Below are 13,770 nucleotides of genomic sequence, written 5' to 3'. Positions count from 1 at the left end.
CCCCCCTATACTATATGAACCAGAGAGTGCCCCCCTATACTATACGAACCAGAGAGTGCCCCCCTATACTATACGAACCAGAGAGTGCCCCCCTATACTATGCGAACCAGAGAGTGCCCCCCTATACTATGCGAACCAGAGAGTGCCCCCCTATACTATGCGAACCAGAGAGTGCCCCCCTATACTATACGAACCAGAGAGTGCCACCCTATACTAAGCGAACCAGAGAGTGCCACCCTATACTATGCGAACCAGAGAGTGCCCCCCTATACTATACGAACCAGAGAGTGCCCCCCTATACTATGCGAACCAGAGAGTGCCCCCCCTATACTATGCGAACCAGAGAGTGCCCCCCTATACTATGCGAACCAGAGAGTGCCCCCCTATACTATGCGAACCAGAGAGTGCCCCCCTATACTATGCGAACCAGAGAGTGCCCCCCTATACTATGCGAACCAGAGAGTGCCCCCCTATACTATGCGAACCAGAGAGTGCCCCCCTATACTATGCGAACCAGAGAGTGCCCCCCTATACTATGCGAACCAGAGAGTGCCCCCCTATACTATACGAACCAGAGAGTGCCCCCCTATACTATACGAACCAGAGAGTGCCCCCCTATACTATGCTGGTCAGAGAGTGCCCCCCTATACTATACGAACCAGAGAGTGCCCCCCTATACTATACGAACCAGAGAGTGCCCCCCCTATACTATACGAACCAGAGAGTGCCCCCCTATACTATGCGAACCAGAGAGTGCCTCCCTATACTATACGAACCAGAGAGTGCCCCCCTATACTATGCGAACCAGAGAGTGCCCCCCTATACTATGCGAACCAGAGAGTGCCCCCCTATACTATGCGAACCAGAGAGTGCCCCCCCTATACTATGCGAACCAGAGAGTGCCCCCCTATACTATGCGAACCAGAGAGTGCCCCCCTATACTATGCGAACCAGAGAGTGCCCCCCTATACTATGCGAACCAGAGAGTGCCCCCCTATACTATACGAACCAGAGAGTGCCCCCCTATACTATGCTGGTCAGAGAGTGCCTCCTTATACTATACGAACCAGAGAGTGCCCCCCTATACTATACGAACCAGAGAGTGCCCCCCTATACTATACGAACCAGAGAGTGCCCCCCTATACTATACGAACCAGAGAGTGCCCCCCTATACTATGCGAACCAGAGTGCCTCCCTATACTATACCAACCATAGAGTGCCTCCCTATACTATACGAACCAGAGAGTGCCTCCCTATACTATACGAACCAGAGAGTGCCCCCCTATACTATATGAACCAGAGAGTGCCCCCCTATACTATGCGAACCAGAGAGTGCCCCCCTATACTATGCGAACCAGAGAGTGCCCCCCTATACTATACGAACCAGAGAGTGCCCCCCTATACTATACGAACCAGAGAGTGCCCCCCTATACTATACGAACCAGAGAGTGCCCCCCTATACTATACGAACCAGAGAGTGCCCCCCCTATACTATACGAACCAGAGAGTGCCCCCCTATACTATATGAACCAGAGAGTGCCCCCTATACTATATGAACCAGAGAGTGCCCCCCCTATACTATATGAACCAGAGAGTGCCCCCCTATACTATATGAACCAGAGAGTGCCCCCCCTATACTATATGAACCAGAGAGTGCCCCCCTATACTATATGAACCAGAGAGTGCCCCCCCTATACTATATGAACCAGAGAGTGCCCCCCTATACTATATGAACCAGAGAGTGCCCCCCTATACTATATGAACCAGAGAGTGCCCCCCTATACTATATGAACCAGAGAGTGCCCCCCTATACTATATGAACCAGAGAGTGCCCCCCTATACTATATGAACCAGAGAGTGCCCCCCTATACTATATGAACCAGAGAGTGCCCCCCCTATACTATACGAACCAGAGAGTGCCCCCCTATACTATACGAACCAGAGAGTGCCTCCCTATTCATATACGAACCAGAGAGTGCCTCCCTATACTATACGAACCAGAGAGTGCCCCCCTATACTATACGAACCAGAGAGTGCCCCCCTATACTATACGAACCAGAGAGTGCCCCCCTATACTATACGAACCAGAGAGTGCCCCCCTATACTATACGAACCAGAGAGTGCCCCCCTATACTATACGAACCAGAGAGTGCCCCCCTATACTATACGAACCAGAGAGTGCCCCCCTATACTATACGAACCAGAGAGTGCCCCCCTATACTATACGAACCAGAGAGTGCCCCCCTATACTATACGAACCAGAGAGTGCCCCCCTATACTATACGAACCAGAGAGTGCCCCCCTATACTATACGAACCAGAGAGTGCCCCCCTATACTATACGAACCAGAGAGTGCCCCCCTATACTATATGAACCAGAGAGTGCCCCCCTATACTATACGAACCAGAGAGTGCCCCCCTATACTATGCTGGTCAGAGAGTGCCCCCCTATACTATACGAACCAGAGAGTGCCCCCCTCTACTATGCTGGTCAGAGAGTGCCCCCCTATACTATACGAACCAGAGAGTGCCCCCCTATACTATGCGAACCAGAGAGTGCCCCCCTATACTATGCGAACCAGAGAGTGCCCCCCTATACTATGCGAACCAGAGAGTGCCCCCCTATACTATGCGAACCAGAGAGTGCCCCCCTATACTATGCGAACCAGATAGTGCCCCCCTATACTATACGAACCAGAGAGTGCCCCCCTATACTATACGAACCAGAGAGTGCCCCCCTATACTATACGAACCAGAGAGTGCCCCCCTATACTATATGAACCAGAGAATGCCCCCCTATACTATGCTGGTCAGAGAGTGCCCCCCTATACTATACGAACCAGAGAGTGCCCCCCTATACTATACGAACCAGAGAGTGCCCCCCCTATACTATACGAACCAGAGAGTGTCCCCCTATACTATGCTGGTCAGAGAGTGCCCCCCTATACTATGCTGGTCAGAGAGTGCCCCCCTATACTATGCTGGTCAGAGAGTGCCCCCCTATACTATGCTGGTCAGAGAGTGCCCCCCTATACTATACGAACCAGAGAGTGCCACCCTATACTATGCGAACCAGAGAGTGCCCCCCTATACTATGCGAACCAGAGAGTGCCACCCTATACTATACGAACCAGAGAGTGCCCCCCTATACTATGCTGGTCAGAGAGTGCCTCCCTATACTATACGAACCAGAGAGTGCCCCCCTATACTATACGAACCAGAGAGTGCCCCCCTATACTATACGAACCAGAGAGTGCCCCCCTATACTATACGAACCAGAGAGTGCCCCCCCATACTATACAAACCAGAGAGTGCCCCCCTATACTATACGAACCAGAGAGTGCCCCCCTATACTATACGAACCAGAGAGTGCCCCCCTATACTATACGAACCAGAGAGTGCCCCCCTATACTATACGAACCAGAGAGTGCCCCCCTATACTATGCGAACAAGAAAGTGCCCCCTATACTATGCGAACCAGAGAGTGCCCCCCTATACTATGCGAACCAGAGTGCCCCCCTATACTATGCGAACCAGAGAGTGCCCCCCTATACTATGCGAACCAGAGAGTGCCCCCCTATACTATGCGAACCAGAGAGTGCCCCCCTATACTATACGAACCAGAGAGTGCCACCCTATACTATACGAACCAGAGAGTGCCCCCCTATACTATGCGAACCAGAGAGTGCCCCCCTATACTATGCGAACCAGAGAGTGCCCCCCTATACTATGCGAACCAGAGAGTGCCACCCTATACTATACGAACCAGAGAGTGCCCCCCTATACTGTGCTGGTCAGAGAGTGCCCCCCTATACTATACGAACCAGAGAGTTCCCCCCCTATACTATGCTGGTCAGAGAGTGCCCCCCTATACTATACGAACCAGAGAGTGCCCCCCTATACTATGCTGGTCAGAGAGTGCCTCCCTATACTATACGAACCAGAGAGTGCCCCCCTATACTGTGCTGGTCAGAGAGTGCCCCCCTATACTATACGAACCAGAGAGTGCCCCCTATACTATACGAACCAGAGAGTGCCCCCCTATACTATACGAACCAGAGAGTGCCCCCCTATACGAACCAGAGAGTGCCCCACTATACTATACGAACCAGAGAGTGCCCCCCCATACTATACGAACCAGAGAGTGCCCCCCCATACTATACGAACCAGAGAGTGCCCCCCCATACTATACGAACCAGAGAGTGCCCCCCCATACTATACGAACCAGAGAGTGCCCCTCTATACTATACGAACCAGAGAGTGCCCCCCTATACTATACGAACCAGAGTGCCCCCCTATACTATACGAACCAGAGAGTGCCCCCCTATACTATACGAACCAGAGAGTGCCCCCCTATACTATACGAACCAGAGAGTGCCCCCCTATACTATACGAACCAGAGAGTGCCCCCCTATACTATACGAACCAGAGAGTGCCCCCCTATACTATACGAACCAGAGAGTGCCCCCCTATACTATACGAACCAGAGTGCCCCCCTATACTATACGAACCAGAGAGTGCCCCCCTATACTATACGAACCAGAGAGTGCCCCCCCTATACTATACGAACCAGAGAGTGCCCCCCCCTATACTATACGAACCAGAGAGTGCCCCCTATACTATACGAACCAGAGAGTGCCCCCCCCTATACTATACGAACCAGAGAGTGCCTCCCTATACTATACGAACCAGAGAGTGCCCCCTATACTATACGAACCAGAGAGTGCCCCCCTATACTATACGAACCAGAGAGTGCCCCCCTATACTATACGAACCAGAGAGTGCCCCCCTATACTATACGAACCAGAGAGTGCCCCCCTATACTATACGAACCAGAGAGTGCCCCCCTATACTATACGAACCAGAGAGTGCCCCCCTATACTATGCTGGTCAGAGAGTGCCCCCCTATACCATAAAAACCAGAGAGTGCCCCCCTATACCATACGAACCAGAGAGTGCCCCCCTATACTATGCTGGTCAGAGAGTGCCCCCCTATACCATACGAACCAGAGAGTGCCCCCCTATACCATACGAACCAGAGAGTGCCCCCCTATACCATACGAACCAGAGAGTGCCCCCCTATACCATACGAACCAGAGAGTGCCCCCCTATACCATACGAACCAGAGAGTGCCCCCCTATACCATACGAACCAGAGAGTGCCCCCCTATACCATACGAACCAGAGAGTGCCCCCCTATACCATACGAACCAGAGAGTGCCCCCCTATACCATACGAACCAGAGAGTGCCCCCCTATACCATACGAACCAGAGAGTGCCCCCCTATACCATACGAACCAGAGAGTGCCCCCCTATACCATACGAACCAGAGAGTGCCCCCCTATACCATACGAACCAGAGAGTGCCCCCCTATACCATACGAACCAGAGAGTGCCCCCCTATACCATACGAACCAGAGAGTGCCCCCCTATACCATACGAACCAGAGAGTGCCCCCCTATACCATACGAACCAGAGAGTGCCCCCCTATACTATACGAACCAGAGAGTGCCCCCCTATACTATACGAACCAGAGAGTGCCCCCCTATACTATACGAACCAGAGAGTGCCCCCCTATACTATACGAACCAGAGAGTGCCCCCCTATACTATACGAACCAGAGAGTGCCCCCCTATACTATACGAACCAGAGAGTGCCCCCCTATACTATACGAACCAGAGAGTGCCCCCCTATACTATACGAACCAGAGAGTGCCCCCCTATACTATACGAACCAGAGAGTGCCCCCCTATACTATACGAACCAGAGAGTGCCCCCCTATACTATACGAACCAGAGAGTGCCCCCCTATACTATACGAACCAGAGAGTGCCCCCCTATACTATACGAACCAGAGAGTGCCCCCCTATACTATGCTGGTCAGAGAGTGCCCCCCTATACTATGCTGGTCAGAGAGTGCCCCCCTATACTATGCTGGTCAGAGAGTGCCCCCCTATACTATGCTGGTCAGAGAGTGCCCCCCTATACTATGCTGGTCAGAGAGTGCCCCCCTATACCATACGAACCAGAGAGTGCCCCCCTATACCATACGAACCAGAGAGTGCCCCCCTATACCATACGAACCAGAGAGTGCCTCCCTATACTATGCGAACCAGAGAGTGCCCCCCTATACTATGCTGGTCAGAGAGTGCCCCCCTATACTATGCTGGTCAGAGAGTGCCCCCCTATGCTATGTTGGTTAGAGTGCCCCCCTATACTTTGCGAACCAGAGAGTCCCCCCCTATACCGTGCCAGACAGAGAGTACCCCCTGCAAGCCTTGGGCAACGTAACGATTTTGACAAGACAAAGAAAAATGATTGTGTTTGATCACATTAAAGTGGTACTCCGCCCTAGACATCTTTTCCCCTATCCTGCCGCTGAGGACCTCCGCAATCTCCCTGCTGTACCCGGCCTTCGGGTGCAGTGCCGGAGGCTCGTGACGTCCGTCACGCCCCCTCCCATAGACTTGCATTCAGGGTGCGTGGCCGTGACGTCACGAGCCTCCGCCCCGTATCGCCAGTCATCTAGCACCAAGCAAAGTTCGCTCTATGCACCGGATGTCTGTGGTGCCGCAGCCGAGATCATGCGGGTCCCGCAGACATCTTATCCCCTATCCTTAGGATAGGGAATAAGATGTCTAGGGGCGGAGTACTCCCTTTAACCCTTTGTCTGTCCAGACTGTTTTATTATCTGCTGTTATGTGTCAATGAACCCTTCTGCCTCCTCCATATAATAGTATTGTTCCCTATTATAGTGCAATCATGTGTCATATAAGCTCCTTATCATAGTACAGTCATGTGATTTCTGGATCATGTCATGTGTCATATAAGCTCCTTATCATAGTACAGTCATGTGATTTCTGGATCATGTCATGTGTCATATAAGCTCCTTATCATAGTACAGTCATGTGATTTCTGGATCATGTCATGTAAGCTCCTTATAATAGTACAGTCATGTGATTTCTGGATCATGTCATGTGTCATATAAGCTCCTTATAATAGTACAGTCATGTGATTTCTGGATCATGTCATGTGCCATATAAGCTCCTTATCATAGTACAGTCATGTGATTTCTGGATCATGTCATGTGTCATATAAGCTCCTTATCATAGTACAGTCATGTGATTTCTGGATCATGTCGTGTCATATAAGCTCCTTATAATAGTACAGTCATGTGATTTCTGGATCATGTCATGTGTCATATAAGCTCCTTATCATAGTACAGTCATGTGATTTCTGGATCATGTCGTGTCATATAAGCTCCTTATAATAGTACAGTCATGTGATTTCTGGATCATGTCATGTGTCATATAAGCTCCTTATAATAGTACAGTCATGTGATTTCTGGATCATGTCTTGTGTCATATAAGCTCCTTATCATAGTACAGTCATGTGATTTCTGGATCATGTCATGTGTCATAAGCTCCTTATATAATAGTACAGTCATGTGATTTCTGGATCATGTCATGTGTCATATAAGCTCCTTATATAATAGTACAGTCATGTGATTTCTGGATCATGTCATGTGTCATATAAGCTCCTTATCATAGTACAGTCATGTGATTTCTGGATCATGTCATGTGTCATATAAGCTCCTTATCATAGTACAGTCATGTGATTTCTGGATCATGTCGTGTGTCATATAAGCTCCTTATATAATAGTACAGTCATGTGATTTCTGGATCATGTCATGTGTTATATAAGCTCCTTATAATAGTACAGTCATGTGATTTCTGGATCATGTCATGTGTCATATAAGCTCTTTATATAATAGTACAGTCATGTGATTTCTGGATCATGTCATGTGTCATATAAGCTCCTTATAATAGTACAGTCATGTGATTTCTGGATCATGTCATGTGTCATATAAGCTCCTGATAATAGTACAGTCATGTGATTTCTGGATCATGTCTTGTGTCATATAAGCTCCTAATCATAGTACAGTCATGTGATTTCTGGATCATGTCGTGTCATATAAGCTCCTTATCATAGTACAGTCATGTGATTTCTGGATCATGTCATGTGTCATATAAGCTCCTTATCATAGTACAGTCATGTGATTTCTGGATCATGTCGTGTCATAAAAGCTCCTTATATAATAGTACAGTCATGTGATTTCTGGATCATGTCATGTGTCATATAAGCTCCTTATCATAGTACAGTCATGTGATTTCTGGATCATGTCATGTGTTATATAAGCTCCTTATAATAGTACAGTCATGTGATTTCTGGATCATGTCATGTGTCATATAAGCTCTTTATATAATAGTACAGTCATGTGATTTCTGGATCATGTCATGTGTCATATAAGCTCCTTATAATAGTACAGTCATGTGATTTCTGGATCATGTCATGTGTCATATAAGCTCCTGATAATAGTACAGTCATGTGATTTCTGGATCATGTCTTGTGTCATATAAGCTCCTTATCATAGTACAGTCATGTGATTTCTGGATCATGTCATGTGTCATATAAGCTCCTAATAATAGTACAGTCATGTGATTTCTGGATCATGTCATGTGTCATATAAGCTCCTTATATAATAGTACAGTCATGTGATTTCTGGATCATGTCGTGTCATAAAAGCTCCTTATATAATAGTACAGTCATGTGATTTCTGGATCATGTCATGTGTCATATAAACTCCTTATAAAATAATACAGTCATGTGATTTCTGGATCATGTCATGTGTCATATAAGCTCCTTATAAAATAGTACAGTCATGTGATTTCTGGATCATGTCGTGTCATATAAGCTCCTTATATAATAGTACAGTCATGTGATTTCTGGATCATGTCATGTGTCATATAAGCTCCTTATATAATAGTACAGTCATGTGATTTCTGGATCATGTCGTGTCATATAAGCTCCTTATATAATAGTACAGTCATGTGATTTCTGGATCATGTCATGTGTAATATAAGCTCCTTATATAATAGTACAGTCATGTGATTTCTGGATCATGTCGTGTCATAAAAGCTCCTTATATAATAGTACAGTCATGTGATTTCTGGATCATGTCATGTGTCATATAAGCTCCTTATATAATAGTACAGTCATGTGATTTCTGGATCATGTCGTGTCATATAAGCTCCTTATAAAATAATACAGTCATGTGATTTCTGGATCATGTCATGTGTCATATAAGCTCCTTATAAAATAGTACAGTCATGTGATTTCTGGATCATGTCGTGTCATATAAGCTCCTTATATAATAGTACAGTCATGTGATTTCTGGATCATGTCATGTGTCATATAAGCTCCTTATATAATAGTACAGTCATGTGATTTCTGGATCATGTCGTGTCATATAAGCTCCTTATATAATAGTACAGTCATGTGATTTCTGGATCATGTCATGTGTCATATAAGCTCCTTATATAATAGTACAGTCATGTGATTTCTGGATCATGTCATGTGTCATAAAAGCTCCTTATCATAGTACAGTCGTGATTTCTGGATCATGTCATGTGTCATATAAGCTCCTTATATAATAGTACAGTCATGTGATTTCTGGATCATGTCTTGTGTCATATAAGCTCCTTATCATAGTACAGTCATGTGATTTCTGGATCATGTCATGTGTCATATAAGCTCATTATCATAGTACAGTCATGTGATTTCTGGATCATGTCATGTGTCATATAAGCTCCTTATATAATAGTACAGTCATGTGATTTCTGGATCATGTCGTGTCATATAAGCTCCTTATATAATAGTACAGTCATGTGATTTCTGGATCATGTCATGTGTCATATAAGCTCATTATCATAGTACAGTCATGTGATTTCTGGATCATGTCATGTGTCATATAAGCTCCTTATATAATAGTACAGTCATGTGATTTCTGGATCATGTCATGTGTCATATAAACTCCTTATAATAGTACAGTCATGTGATTTCTGGATCATGTCATGTGTCATATAAGCTCATTATCATAGTACAGTCATGTGATTTCTGGATCATGTCATGTGTCATATAAGCTCATTGTCATAGTACAGTCATGTGATTTCTGGATCATGTCTTGTGTCATATAAGCTCCTTATATAATAGTACAGTCATGTGATTTCTGGATCATGTCATGTGTCATATAAGCTCCTAATAATAGTACAGTCATGTGATTTCTGGATCATGTCATGTGTCATATAAGCTCCTTATAATAGTACAGTCATGTGATTTCTGGATCATGTCATGTGTCATATAAGCTCCTTATATAATAGTACAGTCATGTGATTTCTGGATCATGTCATGTGTCATATAAGCTCCTTATATAATAGTACAGTCATGTGATTTCTGGATCATGTCATGTGTCATATAAGCTCCTAATAATAGTACAGTCATGTGATTTCTGGATCATGTCATGTGTCATATAAGCTCCTTATAAAATAGTACAGTCATGTGATTTCTGGATCATGTCATGTGTCATATAAGCTCCTTATAATAGTACAGTCATGTGATTTCTGGATCATGTCATGTGTCATATAAGCTCCTTATAATAGTACAGTCATGTGATTTCTGTATCATGTCATGTGTCATATAAGCTCCTTATCATAGTACAGTCATGTGATTTCTGGATCATGTCATGTGTCATATAAGCTCCTTATAATAGTACAGTCATGTGATTTCTGGATCATGTCATGTGTCATATAAGCTCCTTATAATAGTACAGTCATGTGATTTCTGGATCATGTCATGTGTCATATAAGCTCATTATCATAGTACAGTCATGTGATTTCTGGATCATGTCTTGTGTCATATAAGCTCCTTATATAATAGTACAGTCATGTGATTTCTGGATCATGTCATGTGTCATATAAACTCCTTATAATAGTACAGTCATGTGATTTCTGGATCATGTCATGTGTCATATAAGCTCCTTATCATAGTACAGTCATGTGATTTCTGGATCATGTCATGTGTCATATAAGCTCCTTATCATAGTACAATCATGTGATTTCTGGATCATGTCATGTGTCATATAAGCTCCTAATAATAGTACAGTCATGTGATTTCTGGATCATGTCATGTGTCATATAAGCTCCTAATAATAGTACAGTCATGTGATTTCTGGATCATGTCATGTGTCATATAAGCTCCTAATAATAGTACAGTCATGTGATTTCTGGATCATGTCATGTGTCATATAAGCTCCTTATAAAATAGTACAGTCATGTGATTTCTGGATCATGTCATGTGTCATATAAGCTCCTTATAATAGTACAGTCATGTGATTTCTGGATCATGTCATGTGTCATATAAGCTCCTTATAATAGTACAGTCATGTGATTTCTGGATCATGTCATGTGTCATATAAGCTCCTTATCATAGTACAGTCATGTGATTTCTGGATCATGTCATGTGTCATATAAGCTCCTTATAATAGTACAGTCATGTGATTTCTGGATCATGTCTTGTGTCATATAAGCTCCTTATAATAGTACAGCCATGTGATTTCTGGATCATGTCATGTGTCATATAAGCTCCTTATAATAGTACAGTCATGTGATTTCTGGATCATGTCATGTGTCATATAAGCTCCTTATAATAGTACAGTCATGTGATTTCTGGATCATGTCATGTGTCATATAAGCTCATTATCATAGTACAGTCATGTGATTTCTGGATCATGTCTTGTGTCATATAAGCTCCTTATATAATAGTACAATCATGTGATTTCTGGATCATGTCATGTGTCATATAAACTCCTTATAATAGTACAGTCATGTGATTTCTGGATCATGTCATGTGTCAAATAAGCTCCTTATCATAGTACAGTCATGTGATTTCTGGATCATGTCATGTGTCATATAAACTCCTTATAATAGTACAGTCATGTGATTTCTGGATCATGTCATGTGTCATATAAGCTCCTTATATAATAGTACAGTCATGTGATTTCTGGATCATGTCATGTGTCATATAAGCTCCTTATATAATAGTACAGTCATGTGATTTCTGGATCATGTCATGTGTCATATAAGCTCATTATCATAGTACAGTCATGTGATTTCTGGATCATGTCTTGTGTCATATAAGCTCCTTATATAATAGTACAGTCATGTGATTTCTGGATCATGTCATGTGTCATATAAGCTCCTTATAATAGTACAGTCATGTGATTTCTGGATCATGTCATGTGGCATATAAGCTCCTTATCATAGTACAGTCATGTGATTTCTGGATCATGTCATGTGTCATATAAGCTCCTTATAATAGTACAGTCATGTGATTTCTGGATCATGTCTTGTGTTATATAAGCTCTTTATAATAGTACAGTCATGTGATTTCTGGATCATGTCATGTGTCTTGTTCACAGTCTCCAAGATGGTCATGATGGAGACCCAGTTTCTTCTGCAAATGCAATACAACACAGCTGCCGGCCTGAAGCAATGCGGAGAAGACGGAGGTGAGGGTCCTGGCATCATAGTGGTTAGAATGTGTTATTAGAGTGCACCTCCAGGTATAGAAACCTGTGATCTGTTAGAAGTGCGGGGACTGAAACCCTCGCCTATAGCAGGTGGTGGGGTCAGAAGTTCACACTTGTAGCATTCTGACATATTGCTCTAGAACTGCGCTGTCATCTGCTGCTCGGACACTGGCAAAATCCGATCTGAAGGTGTTTGATCTCATGTTGGCCACTAGATGTCAGCACAGTAAGCGTATGCTAATCCTCTTTAGCGTATGCTAATGCTCTTTAGGACACAGCAGTTTGCACTTTCGTTTTTTCCTCCCCACTTTCTAAAAATCATTACTCTTTTAGTTCTTCACCTACAGACCCATATGAGGCTTGTTTTTGTGCCACCAATTTTTGTAATTTTACTACAAAATCTACGGTGAAGCCCCAAAGACAATTATTTGTAAGGGCAAAATAAAAAACAAAACATAACCACTTTTCATTTTTTGGGTGATTTCGTTTTTACACACTGCACTTTTCAGTAAATATGAATTCAAGGGAAAAAAGACGGCACTCACCAACGGCAACGGAGCTTTATTGTAGCATTGCAGGTAACAAAAGCAGGTGGAGGGAGGGAGGCGGGGGACGTACACCAGGACAGGTTGTTTCACGCCGGAAACGGCGCTTCTTCAAGCTGGTATGTTTTTCAGTAAAAATGACAAATTATCTTTTTTCTGTAGGTCAACGCATAGGAAAAGGGGGGGTGATTGAAACTTTTATTAGGGAAGTAATAGATTTATTACTATTTTTGAAATTTTATTCACAATTTTTAGTCCCCAAAGCAAAATTTTGCATACAATCTTTCTATTGCATTCACTGAAATGTCATCAGGGGGCTCCACTTGTACAGGCTGAATGTGTTCTTGGGGTGCCAATTGGATCAGAACAAAGGGAGGTAGGGACCCTTTGTCATTGCTCCCATCTGATTGTGACCCCTCGATTGCACTGCAGGAGTTCAAATCAGCTCCACTAAAGAACCGGCACATGTATTTTACCCATTTTAGAGACCGCGATCAAAGTTTTTAAAGGTTTAGTGTCAGATATCGGCCTTATCGATGATGTCAGGCATTAGCCGCGGGTCCTGGCTGGGAGATCTCTGGGGTCACAGCAGTCGGACCTCCTGCAATCTCTCATACGGGGCACCTGCTAGAGCGAGGTTCGTACCCAGCACGTCAGCTGGTCTCCGCCTCTCTAATAGAGATGAATGGAGAGGGCTGACATGCTGGGTGCGAAACATCACTTCCTTAAACAGAGCCGGGGCCCCGTATGGGAGATCGTGGGGGGTCCGACCACTGGGACTTGTGGATAGGAGATATATTTCT

General features: G+C 44.5%; 1 protein-coding gene across 3 annotated transcripts in view; it reads left to right on the top strand.

Annotated features, from left to right (window-relative positions):
- Positions 1-13,770, top strand: part of LOC130291726 (adenosine deaminase domain-containing protein 2-like) — a 45,762-nt gene that overhangs the window by 7,267 nt on the left and 24,725 nt on the right. For all 3 annotated transcript variants that reach the window (XM_056540879.1, XM_056540878.1, XM_056540877.1), the window contains exon 2: positions 12,312-12,401. In XM_056540879.1, coding sequence (XP_056396854.1) covers positions 12,320-12,401 — 82 coding nt within the window. In that variant the 5' untranslated portion in view covers positions 12,312-12,319. The remainder of the gene's footprint in view (positions 1-12,311; positions 12,402-13,770) is intronic.

Source organism: Hyla sarda, chromosome 9, assembly GCF_029499605.1.
Source record: "Hyla sarda isolate aHylSar1 chromosome 9, aHylSar1.hap1, whole genome shotgun sequence".
Lineage (NCBI taxonomy): Eukaryota > Metazoa > Chordata > Amphibia > Anura > Hylidae > Hyla > Hyla sarda.
Note: the sequence above shows the minus strand (reverse complement) of the source record. Positions and strands in the feature narration are given on the sequence as shown.